The sequence below is a fragment of the Vipera berus genome, assembly GCF_964194415.1.
Source record: "Vipera berus genome assembly, chromosome: 6".
NCBI classification, from domain to species: Eukaryota; Metazoa; Chordata; class Lepidosauria; order Squamata; family Viperidae; genus Vipera; species Vipera berus.
In genome coordinates this window covers 9,404,840-9,420,813 of record NC_138208.1, presented here as the reverse complement: position 1 = coordinate 9,420,813, position 15,974 = coordinate 9,404,840, and the positions used below count along the sequence as shown (strand labels likewise).

Sequence of the window (15,974 nt, the reverse complement as noted above, 5' to 3'; positions counted from 1 at the left end):
ATAATAATAATAATAATAATAATAATAATAATAATAATAATAATAATAATAATAATGTCAGAATTGAAGCTTTTGGAGCTTTCAGGCTAGAACTCTGGAGCTGAATCCATAAAAATCCCATTTTCCCCTCTCAGTTCATCTCTGCACACACTAGAGCGGGGAGAGCAGAAGTTACTATTAAATTACTTTGTAAGGCAAGCGTAATGCAATTATGCTCTTAATCTTTGTGGAATAGGTTAAGAGAAATCTCATTTGCAGGCTGGGGTTTATCAAAGCCATCACTTTGAGTTTGCTGGGTGCAAATTAAAAAGTGTTCACTTTATTATGGCAAAGTAAGGGGGATTTCTCCCCCCCCACCCTGCCCCCATTGGAGAAGACTCTCCCTTTGTCCCTAAGCTAAGCTAAGATGTAGAATTATTTGGGTTTTCCTAGAGCAGAGGTTTATTTTTCAAGGTTTCAACCTTTAATTTACTACAGATTGTCCTCAACTTACAACAGCTGTGTCCATTCAAAGGTACAATGGGACTGAAAAAGTGACTTATGAACTTTTTTCACACTTACAACCGTTGCAGCAACCCCGTGGTCACGTAATCAAAATTCAGGCGCTTGGCAACTGACTCGTATTTATGACGGTCGCAGTGTCCCGGGATCTCGTGGTCGCCTTTTGTGACCTTCTGACAAGCAAACGGGGGAAGCCAGATTCACTTAATAACTGTGTTTACTAACTTAACAGTTGCAGGGATTCACTTAATAACTGTAGCAAGAAAGGTCGTAAAATGGGACAAAATTCACTTAACAACTGCCTCACTTAGCAACAGAAACATTGGGCTCGACTGTCATTGTAAGTTGAGGACTACCTGTAGGTAGATTAAGAACCCGCCTTTCATTCTGAAGCTCAAGGTGGTGGTAGATGTCCTTCCATTGCCCCCTCTAACAGCCACCCTGCAAGGTAGGCTGGTCTGAGAGAATTGCAACTGTGAAACAGAATAACAGAGCTGCAAGGGACCGTGGAGGTCTCCTAATCCAACCCCCTGCTCAAGCAGGGGATCCAATTCCATTTCAGACATCTGGTTGTCCAATCCTGATAGTTAGAACAATTAACCAGTGGAACAACCTGCCTCCAGAAGTTGTGAATGCTCCAACACTGGAAGCTTTTAAGAAGAGACTGGACAGCCATTTTTATGAAATGGTATAGGGTTTCCTGCCTGAGCAGGGGGTTGGACTAGATGACCTCCAAGGTCCCTTCCAACTCTGTTATTCTATTCTATTCTATTCTATTCTATTCTATTCTATTCTATTCTATTCTGTTCTGTTCTGTTCTGTTCTGTTCTGTTCTGTTCTACCCTACCCTACCCTACCCTACCCTACCCTACCCTACCCTACCCTACCCTACCCTACCCTACCCTACCCTATCCTATCCTATCCTATCCTATCCTATCCTATCCTATCCTATCCTATCCTATCCTATCTTTTCTTAAAAACCTCCCGTGATGGAGCACCATGATGAAGCCATCCCACTGATTAATTGTTCCAACTGTCAGGAAGTTTCTCCTTAGTTCTAAGTTGCTTCTCCCCTTGATTAGTTTCCATCCATTGCTTCTTGTCCTGCCTTCAGGTGCCTTGGAGAAGAGCTTGACCCCGTCTTCTCTGGGGCAGCCCCTGAGATATTGGAAGGCTGCTATTGTGTCCCCCCTCGTCCTTGTCTTCATTAGACGAGGCATACCCGGTTCCTGCAACTGTTTTTTATGTGTTTTATTCTCCAGTTCCCCCTTCTCAGGAGCAACCTCCATAACTGATTTCCCCGTATTTATTTCTTCAGCCAAGCATTGCATAAATGCATCTGAAGAGTGCTTGTTGAGACTTTTGTTAAACATCTCTCCCTTTCCTTCCAGTTTCAGGAACCGATAATTGCAAAAACATGCACAAATGCTTGAAAGCGGCCTCTTTAACCAAAGATAAAAACCCCATTGGAGTGACAGGGTGCTCCCATGGCAACTTGGCATGTTGTGAGACACGTATGCTCGAAGGCACATAGCAAGCCAGCTGGGAGATCCCTGTGCTTCTAACCAAAGCAGTTTAGAGCAAGATTTCAGTCCAGAGAGCCTTAAGGATGCAAATGGCTTTGTGGGGGGAAAAAAAGTTCCACCAACTTTAAGCCTCATTTGATATCTTCCTTCTTTTTGACAGTTTAACTAAAGTCTGATTTTTTTAAATAATAATAATAATGAGGAATGAGCAAAACTAGCCCAACTAGCTGAGTGCTTTCAGTAACAATGTATTTTTATCCTAAACAAAGTAATTCCATTTCCCTCCCCCCCATCAGTTAAAAGAGCAGGATGTCACTGCAAGCAGCACCCCAACCAAAAACCTGCTCAAGTATTCTTCTGCAAAACAGTTACAGAATTGAAGTAATTATAATAAAAAAATGGTCCCATCTGGTCGAGAGAAAAGACAATGATAAATCGATAGAGGAGAATATTTGTAGCTCGGGATTGAACTGTGGGGTCCTTGGTGCTCTCTGAGCTTGGTGGTTTTCTTGCAGACATTTCATGACCAAACTAAGTAACATCATCAGTAATAGAAGGGAGGGGAGGAGGAGGAGGAGGAGGAGGAGGAGGACTGTGGGGTCCTTGCTGCTCTCTGAGCTTGGTGATTTCTTGCAGATGTTTCATTACCCTACTAGGTAACATCATCAGTGCTAGAAGGGAGAGGGGTGTGTGGTGATAGTGATAGTGATGATGATGAGGAGGAGGAGGAGGAAGAGGAGGAGCAGGAAGACTGTCGGGTCCGTGGTGCTCTCTGAGCTTGGTGGTTTTCTTGCAGATGTTTTATGACCCAATAAGGTAACATCATCAGTGCTAGAAGGGCGTGGTGTTTGCAGGGAAAAGGAGGAGGAGGTGGAGGAGGAGGAGGAGGACTGTGGGGTCTTTGGTGCCCTCTGAGCTTGGTGGTTTTCTTGTAGACATTTCATGACCCAACTAGATAATGTCATCAGTGCTAGATAGGAATGGGATTTATAGAATGCAGGAAGAGGAGGAGGAGGAGGAGGAAGAGGTAATGGTGGTGAAGGTGAGGAAGAGGAGGAGGAGAAAGAGGCCGATACCTATGGGGTTCTTGGTGCTCTCTGAGCTTGGTGGGTTTCTTGCAGACATTTCATGACCCAACTAGGTAACATCATCAGTGTTAGAAGGGAGTTGGGTTTGTGGAGAGGAGGAGGAGGACCGTGGGGTCCTTGGTGCTCTCTGAGCTTGGTGACTGCCTTGCAGACGTTTCATTACCCAACTAGGTGACATCATCAGTGCTAGAAGGGTGTGGAGGTGGTGGTGGTGGACTGTGGGGTTCTTGGTGCTCTCTGAGCTTGGTGGGTTTCTTGCAGACATTTCATGACCCAACTAGGTAACATCATCAGTATTAGAAGGGAGTTGGCTTTGTGGAGAGGAGGAGGAGGAGGACCATGGGGTCCTTGGTGCTCTCTGAGCTTGGTGATTGCCTTGCAGACGTTTCATTACCCAACTAGGTGACATCATCAGTGCTAGAAGGGGGTGGAGCTGGTGGAGGACTGTGGGGTCCTTGGTGCTCTCTGAGCTTGGTGGTTTTCTTGTAGACATTTCATGACCCAACTAGGTAACATCATCAGGGCAGATGTGGACCAGATAAAAGGCAAATTGGCTCACTCTTGCTAGTGCTGCTTATGGCTTCTGGACAATAGAATAAGGCCCATAAAAACTTGTAAAATGGGGGGGGAACCTTGTTCTTTAATTATTTCCTGGGGTTAGGCTTCCACAAATCACATCAAGATGAGATCTAAGTAGGCCCACTTATGGTTTCTCTACTTGGACCTAATGCTTCAAAGTGGGAATACATTTGCCACAATCTAAATGAAAGGTATTCCAAGCTTTTGATTTATAGCATACACTCAGTCCTAAATTAACAAGCCTGCTATAAATTTGTGTTCTCCAGACAACTGCAAGATTAAAGATCTCAGCAAAGAGATAGATCCCTACGATGAGTAGTCATCAAGCATTTAGCTTCAGGCCTAAAACAAGACAAAGAAGCATCATTGCTCACAGCTCCTCTACCACAACATCCCAATAATTAAAGTCCTTTGAACTTTTAATGTGATAGAAAAAAGCTGAATGGTAACAAATTGTTCCATAAGAAGTTTAGCACTTGGTACCACTTAAAGAGGGTTGCATCCTCTGGAGTTGTACTTTATGGTAAATCGTTCAGAGGATATCACTCACTGCAATTTTCTCTGTGAAGTGTTCCCCCCCCTTTTTGCACAAGTCTATCTCTCTGGAGTATTGAGGCAAAAATATAAAAATCCACCTGGAGGATTCTTTGTACTCGGACAGCTGAAAGTTTACAATGCATTTGCATTTCTGGGAACTCTTCATTCATCTCCAGGGGACTTCAGATGGCTAGAATTCCATCGTGGACTTCTTGACAATTCAGGGAATTGAAGGCCACACGTCTGGAAGTTATTTAAATATCTAACAGAATAACAGAGTTGGAAGGGACCTTGGGATCTCGGAGTCCTAGTGGACAATCACTTCAATATGAGCCAGCAGTGTGCTGCAGCTGCCAAAAAAGCCAACACAGTGCTAGGCTGCATTAACAGAGGGATAGAATCAGGATCACGTGAAGTGTTAATACCACTTTACAAGGCCTTGGTAAGGCCACACTTGGAATCCTGCATCCAGTTTTGGTCACCACCATGTGAAAAAGATGTTGAGACTCTAGAGTACAGAGAAGAGCAACCAAGATGATCAGGGGACTGTAGGCTAAAACATATGAAGAACGGTTGCTGGAATTGGATATGTCTAGTCTAATGAAGAGAAGGACGAGGGGTGACAGGACAGCCGTGTTCCAGTATCTCAGGGGCTGCCCCAAAGAAGAGGGAGTCAAGCTATTCTCCAAAGCACCAGAAGGCAGGACAAGAAGCAACGGATGGAAACTAATCAAGGAGAGAAGCAACCTAGAACTAAGGAGAAATTCCCTGACAGAACAATTAACCAGTGGAACAACCTGCCTCCAGAGGTGGTGAATGCTCCATCACTGGAGGTTTTTAAGAAGAGACTGGACAGCCATTTCTCCAAAATGGTATAGGGTTTCCTGCCTGAGCAGGGGGTTGGACTAGATGACCTCCAAGGTCCCTTCCAACTTTATTATTATTATTGTTACTCCTCTGCTCAGGCAGGAAACTCTACACCATTTCAGACCAGTGGCTGTCCAGTCTCTTCTTAAAAACCTCCAGTGATGGAGCGGCTTGGCTCCAGAAATTGTGGGCACTACAACACTGGTAGTTTGAAAGAAGAGATTGGAGAGCCATTTGTCTGAAATGGCATAGGGTCTCCTGCTTGAGCAGGGGGTTGGACTAGATGACCTCCAAGGTACCTTCCAACTCTGTTACTCTATTATTCTGTTTCTTTTCCAATCCTTTGGGAGATTCTTGCCATTTAATTGAGTGTGTTTTTAGCTGGCAGTAAATTCTGCTCTCTTCAATAAGACTCCTGGAATTTATATAGAATAGTAAGACTCAATCAGGGGCCACAATGTCTTTCCTTGATCAATCGGATGAGTGCAAGTGACACCATAGGAAAGTCCTCTTTTTCAGCCCCCCCCCTCTATTTCTGTTTTAAAGCGTGGACACGTAAGCAAGGCTATATGAAATATTCCAATATTTTATATTATAGTAGACGGTTTATGATTTATTCTGTCTGTTAAGGAATTTGTTGTGCAGAGGTCTCCTTGTGCTACCAAAGAGTTGCACAGACAAGGAAGGGTACTGAGAGCAGTAAGAGTCACACACAGGAGTACACTGAGTTGTAAAAGCAAAAAGTATTTTACTTTTAAGGTGGTGTAAGAACAAAAATGCACAGTCAAAAATAAACAGTCCAAGTAGCAATCCAAATACAAAGTCTTCTTACCGGTCCAGAGGTCAATACACAGTTCAGGTTACAACAGTAGTAAACCAACAGCAGAGCAAAAACAGTAATAGTAGAGAGCAGTGAATTCAGAGAGAGAAAGAAGCTACGTTCCTAGCTTCCTCTTATGACCATGAGAACACTTACACACCCATTGGCCAATTAACGTCTTAAAGACATAGCATTATGGTTAATATATTTTCAACCCAACATTGTAGGCTAACACCATATGCCTAACACTGTCCATGCTGTATTGGTATCCTGGATGTTACAAGCAGCTCTGATCAGAAGGAAATAGGCGTGCAAATCTGATCCACGGATAAGCATCAAAACAGATACGCAGCTAGATGATTGGCCTTAAGACATTTCTCATGCAGTCTAGACTGTTTTCCAGAACAAGGTTTTCGGCTTCGTTATAAATTGTCTCCGTACTGAGATTACATCTCTTCAAGGTGCTGAAATACCCCAGTGGAAGAAAGATCCTATTTTTTCCCCCGTGATGAGTCCATTTTCTAGGTGTTTTTTTTTAAAAAAAAATATCTGCTGATCTCAGTACTTTTCAGGACATTTTCCAAAAAATAATAAAAATGGTTTTACTGTGTTTATGTGCAAATAGAAGTACAGTACAGGCTTTCTTTTCCCCACTAATTTTGTCTTTCCGCTGAATCAGTGCATCTTGGTAAACCAGTAACTATTTTGGTTTCAAACCTGCAATTTGATCTCATAGTTTTTTTTTATCATCATCACAAGATTATATGCAGCGGCCAAAAAACGTCGGGGATCTCTCCAGGAACTGAGCTGTGCCGTAGTAAATTAATGCCCAAGAGAAACTCTGGGAATAAATTGCTCTTAATTGGATCCCAGAGTATGAACTTGTACCCAAAACCATGTAGCATTTATTCTTTACATATGGACGGTAAGGAACTCCAAAATTTTTCATGTGCATCTGGACATACAGGTAGTCCTCGATGTAAGACCGCAGTTGAGCCCAAGATTTATGTTACTAAGTGAAACATTTGCTTTGCCCCATTTTACGTCATTTCTTGCCACAGTTGTGAAGTGAATCACTGTGGTTGTTAAGTTAGTCACACGGTCATTAAGTAAATCTGGCTTCCCCCATTGACTTTGCTTGTCAGAAGGTCGCAAAAGGGGATTATGTGACACACACACACACCCCGGGACACTGCGACCATCATAAATATGAGTCGATCGCCAAGTGTCTGAATTTTGATCACGTGACCATGGGGATGCTGTGACGGTCGTTAAGTGTGACAACTGATCCTAAGTCACTTTTTTCAGTGCCGCTGTGACTTTGAAGGGTCACTAAATGAACCGTTGTAAGTTGAGGACTGCCTGTACAGAGCCCTAGCCTGAGACATTATTTTAGAATTAAGTTTGATACTTGGAGATGTTATCAACATATCCAAACTAACTTGATGTTGAACATGATAACAGCAGCACGGTTACTGGTGGGACAATACTGGAAGAAGGATAGTTTGCCCACTGTAGAAGAATGGGTGTTCAAAGTTTCGAATCTTGCAGAAATGTCTAAGATTTCTGCTTATCTGAAGGATCATTCACAGGAAAGATATATTTCAGTTTGGAGGAGATGGATAAATTATATTCAGAACAAATATGGGACCAAAAAGTTCCATTTAGCTTATGAGTAGATTTTAGTGGGATACTGTTAATGGTACTTTGTTTGTAGTTATGTTAAAGGGGAGTTAAAGCACATTATGAATTTGGTTAATTGTATATGATGCATAATTTTTATTTAGAATATGATTATTGTAACTATAATCCTGTATTTAGCTCTGGGAAGCGGGGGGGGGGAAGTGGGTGGGTTTGGGGTGGGAGGGATTTGGGGATATATTGTAAAATTTTGTTTTTGTAAAACTCTTTAATAAAAAAAAACATATCCAAACGTTTTCTTGTCAAAAATGCAAAAGCAGTTTGCCATTAATTTCAGAGATTTTTTTTCTTTAGTTTCTTTCAGTTTTTCTTCAGGTTTTTTTATTATTATTATTATTATTTTCTCTTTAGCCTCTTAAAATCCTGGTATATTCTCCTGATTGTTGAATGACCGGATGGTCCAGCTTGAAGGCCAAAATTCCTGGAGAAAAAAAATCTATCTCTGCCGTCTTGTATTCAGCTGGTCCTCGACTTACGACCACCCATTTATGCTGTTCAGTGAGACATTGGTTAAGGGAGTTTTGGCCCACTTTACGACCTTTCTTACCACCATTGTTAAGTGAATCACGGCGGCTGTTAAGTTAGGCACTCAGTCGTTAAGTGAATCTGGCTTCCCCCATGGCCTTTGCTTATCAGAAAGTCACAAAAGGGGGAGGAGTCTCATGTGATCCGGGGACCCCGCAACCGTCCTAAATGTGAGACAGTGGCCAAAGGTCTGAATTTCGATCGTGTGGTCAGGCCGCTAAGGTCTAAGTTGGAGAAACGGGCCTAAGTGCTGTTGCAACTTTTTCAGTGCTGTTGCCACTTTGAACGGTCATTAAATGAACTGTTGTAAGTTGAGGACTACCTCTATTATGTCTAATTCCCATCTCAGGAGACTTCTCAGATCTCAAGGACCCGATCGTAGAGGCCTCAGGCTCCTGCTTTTCCTCTGCTCCTTGTCTTCTTTTTTATTTAGGGTCCTAAAAGCAGCCCTGAGCATCCTTCTCACTTGGAAATATTCCCCCCCCAGAAGATCGGCAGTTTGGCGGGTCGAATCCCGAGTGCCGCGTAGCAGAGTGAGTGCCTGTTACTCATCCCAGCCTCTGCCAACCTAGCAGTTCGAAAGCACGTAAAAAATGCAAGTTGAAAAATAGGGACCACTACGGTGGGAAGGTAACAGCGTTCCGTGCGCCTTTGGCGTCTAGTCATGCCGGCCACAGGACCACGGAGACGTCCTCGGACAAGCGCTGGCTCTTCAGCTTTGAAACGGAGATGAGCACCGGCCCCTAGAGTCGGAAATGACTAGCACGCATGTGCGGGGGAAGCTTTACCTTTAAAATCAGCCCTAAGCATCCTTCTCACTTGGAAATATTCCCCCCCCCATCAGTTTCAGCTACAGTCTCTTCATTTCCCCCCATGGCTGAAGACCAAGGTCGGGGAGATTCCCACCCTCAGTCCTTGATGATTGAATCTATTTTAGGCATGAAAAGCTGGCCTCATGCCAACACAAAGAATGTGGACTATGAAGTCTGCTCGGCAGTGGGAAAATGGGGGTCTTTTCCTATTTTCTTTCCTACCTCCCTAACCCTCATCCTGTATTTCTTGGTGTTTCTCACTGAGAATTCCCAGAAAACATGCAGACGAGTCTCGCCACGCATATTAACTCTAACTTGCCCGTTGAAAAGATCTTGCAACAGAAGAGTTAGATTTAGCCGTTGGGCTAATAAAGACGTGCCAAAGAATTGAGGCCTTTGAAACTATGGTGCTGGAGAAGACTCCTGTGAGTCCCTTGGACTGCAGGGCGATCAAACCGGTCAGTCCTAGAGGAGATCAACCCTGACTGCTCTTTAGAAGGCCAGATCCTGAAGCTGAAACTCAAATACTTTGCCCCCCTAATGAAAAGGAAGGACTTACTGGAGAAGAGCCTAATGCTGGGAAAGGTTGAGGGCAAGAGAAGAAAGGGATGACAGAGAATGAGGTGGCTGGATGGAGTCACTGAAGCAGTAGGCCTGAGCCTAAATGGGCTCCAGAAGTTGGTAGAGGACAGGAAGGCCTGGAGGAAGGTTGTCCATGGGGTCGCGATGGGTCGGACACGACTTCGCAACTAACAACAACAACTAATAAAGACATTGCCTCTGTGAACTTTTGATTTCTTTGCAACACAGTACGAACCCCAAGGAAACCCCATCTCTCTGGTGACAACACTGAGATCAGCCACTTGATGGCCTCCGTACCACCCTGGGGTCCCCAGGCCCATTGTTTTAAGGGTCTTTCGAAAGAGTATCAAGATGGGTGCCAATCTTATCTCCACTGGGATGATGGTCCACAAGGGAAGGAGACATGCACAGAGAAAGCCCTGTTTCTTGGTCCCACTCCATGGACCTCCTTAAGAGAAGGGACCCATAACATCTCCTGCCTTTCCGCTCTGGTGGATTGTGTGGATGGAACTGAGAAAAGATGGTCCTTCAAATAACAAGGAGGGACCCTTCTTCTTGATTCCACCCGATGGTCTCCTGAAGAGAAGGGACCTCTAACCTACCTGCCTCCCACCTCTGATGGGTTGAATAGATCTAAAAATCTATGCAAATCAGAGCATATCTTTATTGTGGGAAGTCAGCCCCCCAGAGAAGGAAATATTGAAAAGGGCAGAAAAATGTATTTCCTCAAAGGATCTTAAAGAGGCAGAAAAGCATGCCCAGTTTTCTGAATAGCCCCAAGTCTCCCTCCCCCAAGCAGAAACCAGCTCTGTAGAAATGCAGATGTAAATAATCCATTCAGGAAAGTTGGAGGCCCCCAGCTAGAAGCTTAGGAAGACAAAGACACCTAAAATCTACATACCCCACCTAAACTTTAAAGCAGGACATTATAGGATTAACCCACCACCATCAGAATACCAGAAAGGCACACTCATACTCAGGTCAAAGTTCATGCCACAGGAACAACTCCAAACAAAAGGCTCAAAAAGGTATAAAAACCGACTCCCTACATGTGCTCACTCTCTTTTCTTCCAGAGCCATATTCCTGTCTGGCTCTCCTCTTCAATAAACTGCAATCTTCTTTCTAAAGCAGTCACCATGTTGTTTATTCCCGGCTTGGACTGAACCACGACGAAGACTTTTCCTCCAACATTACGTAAGCTAAAGAAAAGTTTGCTGCAATTTCCCTATCACTTTAGAGCAGTGATTTTTAAAACCTGCATTAGCGCTGGATGAAGTTCAACTCCTGTTCTCTCAGGATACTTCTGGAATCTCAATTGACTTGAAATTAGCAGTGGTTGTTTGTTTTTATTTTTTTAAATGTTGACACCTACATTTAAATGCACGCACACAACACCCCATACATCCCAAATGCTTGGTTTCTGAAGCAGCTTCTGGAGTGAGGGTGGGTGGTATTCCTGCAGAGAATTGAGGATTTAGCAAAACCTCGCAGCGGTTCGGAAAGACTGGCATATAAATCATCATCTGTGAATGGCAGCTCGGGTGAGTCATTTTTCTCCCCCCCCCGAAAAAAAATGAATATTCTTTCGCTTCCGAACTCTTCCAGCTTGTCTAAAAAAATAATTACAAAACAGAAAACGCAGAAAGAAGACATAATAACTTGCAGACATTCATTATCTCAGCAGGTGAGGCTGGCGGGTTAGATCCTCTGGCTTGAGAGATCGGTTAGAAAACTCAGCAGGGCCAGGAAGACAAGAGAAATAAACAAGAAATAAACCTTGATTGTGGTACCATGAGTAGTTTTTCCACACCTACCTAATGGTTGAATAACATTTTGTGCGTCTAAGGACTCAGGGTGGCACACAACAATAAAAATTAAAAACATAAAATATTTTTTTAAAAAAGAATTAAACAATAAATACAATAATTATATGACAATTTAAAAACCAGTAAAAAGCTAATTAAAACGGTAGTCCAGGCCCGCTTGTTGGAACAACCACGTCTTCAAGTCACGGCGGAAGGACCAAAGGTCAGGGGTCATCCGCAGCTCCTGGGGCAATTCATTCCAGAGGGTCGGTGCGCCCACAGAGAAGGCTCTCTCCCTGGGGGTCGCCGGCCGGCATTGCCTGGCCGACGGCACCTTGAGGAGGCCGACTCTGTGGGAGCGAACCAGGCGATGGGATGTTGACAATGGCAGCAGGTGGTCTTGCAAGTACCCCAGGCCTAAGCTATATAGGGCTTTAAAGGTTATTACCAGTACCTTGAATCGCACTTGGAGGGCAACCGGAAGCCAATGCAGCTCGCGCAGGAGTGGTGTAACATGGGAGTACCAAGATACTCCCATAAGCACCCGCGCGGCCGCATTCTGCACCAGTTGAAGCCTCCAGGTGCTCTTCAAGGGCAGCCCCATGTAAAGAGCATTGCAGTAATCCAAATGAGAAATGATGAGGGTGTGGGTAAGCGTGCATAGAGCATCTCGGTCCAAAAAGGGGCGCAACTGGCACACTAGGCGAACCTGTGCAAAGGCCCCCCTGCTCAGATAATAGACCAAGGAGCCCAGCGGTGTAAAAGGGGCTGAAACCACTTCGCGGGCAGGATCTGGCCCCCGGGCCTTGTGTTTGACATGTCTGGTCTAAGGTAAGTTAACATATTTATTGTGCTCTTCTGCTGGTTAGAATACAGAACAGAATACAGAAGAACGGAGTTGGAAGGGACCTCGGAGGTCTTCTAGCCCAGGGGCCCCCAACCCCTGGTCCGTGGACCAGTACGGCATGCCAGTAGCCGGTCCGCACAAACAAGCAAAGTCACATCCGTGAGATGCAGGCAGCACACCAAACCATGCACTCTCCACTTTCCACGGAACTGGTCCCTGGTGCCCAAAATGTTGGGGACCTCTGGTCTAGTCCAACTTCTACTCAAGCAGGAGACCCTATAGCATTTCAGACAAATGGCTGTTCAATCAGAATAGAGCAGGAAGGGACCTTGGAGGTCTTCTAGTCCAGCCCCCTGCTCAAGCAGGAGATCCTAGCCTAGACCATTTCAGACCAATGGCTGTCCAGTCTCTTCTTAAAAGCCTCCAGTGATGGAGCATCCACCACTTCTGGAGGGAAGCCATTCCACTGATTTAATTGTTCTTACTGACAAGAAATTCCTTCTTAGTTCTAGGTTGAAGAGATGGGACAACTGTTCGTCTGAAATGTCATAGGTTTCCTGCGTGAGCAGGGGGCTGCACTATAAGACCTCCCAGGTCCCTTCCAAAGCTTTTTTTTTGTTATTCTGTAGTGTTAGATACAGGTAAAATAAAAACAAAAAAGCAATGAATCATACAGCAGTTTCATAATAAACTCTGAGTCAATCCATCTACTCTTTCGTGGTGTTGCTTTTAAAAGCCGATATGTTTGGCACTGTGTCCGTGGGTTGTTTAATTATATTTTTTTTTTAAAAATGACAACTGTTTTGTTTTTAAATGTCTGTGAATTTGCTCTCTTTTGTTAGCTTGCCCATTGTCCTCATTATTTTCCCCTCAGACGTTTCAAAATGCTTTAGCTGTTGCCTGCCTAAGTTTGCAATTAACATCCTTGGTCATTATGAGTTTTAATTTCTGATGGTGAGAACAAATAATCAGTAGAACGGATTGCCTTCGGAATTTATGGGTGCCCCATTGCTGGAGGCTGTTAAGAAGAGACTGGACAGCCATTTGTCTGAAATGGTATGGGGTTTCCTGCCTGAGCAGGGGGTTGGACTAGATGACCTCCAAGGTCCCTTCCAACTCTTGTTATTCTGTTATCCTGCTATCCTTCCTTCCTTCCTTCCTTCCTTCCTTCCTTCCTTCCTTCCTTCCCTCCTTCCTTCCTTCCTTCCTTCCCTCCTTCCCTCCCTCCCTTCCTTCCTTCCCTCCTTCCCTCCCTCCCTCCTTTCCTTCCTTCCTTCCTTCCTTCCTTCCTTCCTTCCTTCCTTCCTTCTTTCCTTCCTTCCTTCCGTCCTTCCTTCCTTCCTTCCTTCCTTCCTTCCTTCCTTCCTTCCTTCCTTCCTTCCTTCCTTCCTTCCTTCCTTCCTTCCTTCCTTCTCCATCAATGGAGGCTTTTAAGAAGAGCCTGGACAGCCATTTGTCTGAAATGGTATGGGGTTTCCTGCCTGAGCAGGGGGTTGGACTAGATGACCTCCAAGGTCCCTTCCAACTCTTGTTATTCTGTTATCCTTCCTTCCTTCCTTCCTTCCTTCCTTCCTTCCTTCCTTCCTTCCTTCCTTCCTTCCTTCCTTCCTTCCTTCCTTCCTTCCTTCTCCATCACTGGAGGATTTTAAGAAGAGAGTGGACAGCCACCTGTCTCAAATGGTAAAGGAGGTTGGACTAGAAGACCTCCAAGGTCCCTTCCCAGTCTGATATTCTATGTCTTCTGTGTCTATGATTTCCTTACCAGTATAGAGTCCATGTTCCTCCTTGAGTTCAGACAACGAGCAGAGGGGCTGATCTCGTTGAAACGTAGCTGAACTTCTGGTGAAGCGGCACAAACTTATGGAACAGGTAAAAGAGAAGAACACCTCGATTTTTTTCTTCATTCACGTTCCTCTCTCTGTTGTCATTCCAGCTCATGTGCTCCTCCCTCCAGAAGGCATTGTTCGACGAGGAGGACCACGTTAAGAAGCTCCAGCAAAAAGTGGCAAGCTTGGAGAAACGCAATAAGCAGCTACAGGACCGAGTGAAGAAGGTCAAAAGGCTGTTGAGGCAAACCCGGAAGAACGGCCAACACATGGAGCTGATCAACCAGAAGCTCAACGAGAAACTGTCCTCCATGGGGGTCCAGTTCCCCTACATTAACTCCTTAAAGCAAGCCCATTCTCGCGCCACGTACCTTAAAGTCTAAGAGCAACGGAGGACACTTAGAGCTGCAGACTTAGCGATTGAACGGCGTGTCCTTCTCCACCCAATCTTACCTCGCGAAAGAATCGTAGTGCATTCAAAGTCTTTGGCTTCGGAAATGTGCAGGATCTGCCTCTCCAGTGGATATCTCACTTGCTTCGAACCAGCTTCGTGGACATGATTCAAGTTTTGTCTAGGAGGAAGCGTGGACCGTGGTCTTCAGAAGGTGGCTTGTGGCTTCAGACCAACTAGGAGTGGGTTTATGGGCCATCACTGAGGGGGTTTGAGTCCTGGATGGGTCCAAGGTAGTCCTCGACTTACAACAGTTCATTTAGGGACCGTTCAAAGTTACAACGGCACTGAGAAAAAATAGTGACTCGTGACCCTTTCTCACAGTTACGACCTTGGCAGCATCCCCTGTGGTCACGCGATCAAAGTTCAGATGCTTGGCAACTGACATGTACTGATGACGGTTGCTTTGTCCCAAGGTCATGTCATCCCCTTTTGTGACCTCCTGACAAGCAAAGTCCATGGGGAAGCCAGATTCACTTAAGGACGGTATGACTAACTTAATAACTGCAGTGATTCCCTTAACAGCTGTGGCAAGAAATGTTGTAAAATGGGGGCGAATGTCCTTAACCAACGTCTCTCTTAACAACGGAAATGTGGTCGTAAGTCGAGGACTACCTGAAGAAACAGAAGAGTGGAAGTGTAAATAATAAAAAACTATATACAAGCCTGTAAAAGTCTTGCTTTTAATGCAAAGGACTCCCAAAATTGTGACGAGAGAAACTCACTTCTGTCCAAAGAGGTTCAGAGAGAGATTTAAAGAGAAGGCTTCAAAAGAAGCTTCTCATATGCTTGCTTTGAGTAACACTACACCGTATCTAGAAGGAAATCCCACTGGCCAGGTCGTTCTGCTGATCACCACATCTCTCGTTCTTTAAAGTTACCATTCCCTTTATGTCTATTTTTATTACATTTTAAATCACCCTAATCTCCATGCCACAAATGTAAGTTTCACATTCTTTCCTTATATTGACTTCCACAATCTCACTCTTGTCTCCTTCCCTTCATAAAATTTTGGAAACAGCTTTATCTGTTCTCTCTCTCTCTCTCCATCCATCCTTTCATCTATCAATCAGTTTATCTATCTATCTATCTATCTATCTATCTATCTATCTATCTATCTATCTATCTATCTATCTATCTATCTATCTATCTATCATCTATATCTATCTATCTATCTATCATTCTATCTATCTATCTATCTATCTATCTATCTATCTATCTATCTATCATCTATATCTATCTATCTATCTATCATCTATCTATCTATCTATCTATCTATCTATCATCATTCTATCTATCTATCATTCTATCTATCTATCTATCTATCTATTATCTATCTATCTATTATCTCTATCTATCTATCTATCTATCTATCTATCTATCTATCTATCTATCTATCTATCATCTATCTATCTATCCTTTCATCTATTTATCAATCAATCAATTATCTATCTATCATCTATCTATATCTATCTTTCCATCATCTATCTGTCTGCCTGTCTGTCT

General features: G+C 44.0%; 1 protein-coding gene across 1 annotated transcript in view; it reads left to right on the top strand.

Annotated features, from left to right (window-relative positions):
* CCDC3 (coiled-coil domain containing 3) overlaps positions 1-15,059 on the top strand; it is a gene marked incomplete at its 5' end in the record, with an annotated part of 47,333 nt that extends 32,274 nt beyond the window's left edge. Inside the window, one exon of the mRNA XM_081331248.1 lies at positions 14,125-15,059. Coding sequence (XP_081187374.1) covers positions 14,125-14,400 — 276 coding nt within the window. The 3' untranslated portion in view covers positions 14,401-15,059. The remainder of the gene's footprint in view (positions 1-14,124) is intronic.
* Positions 15,060-15,974: the final 915 nt, after the last annotated feature.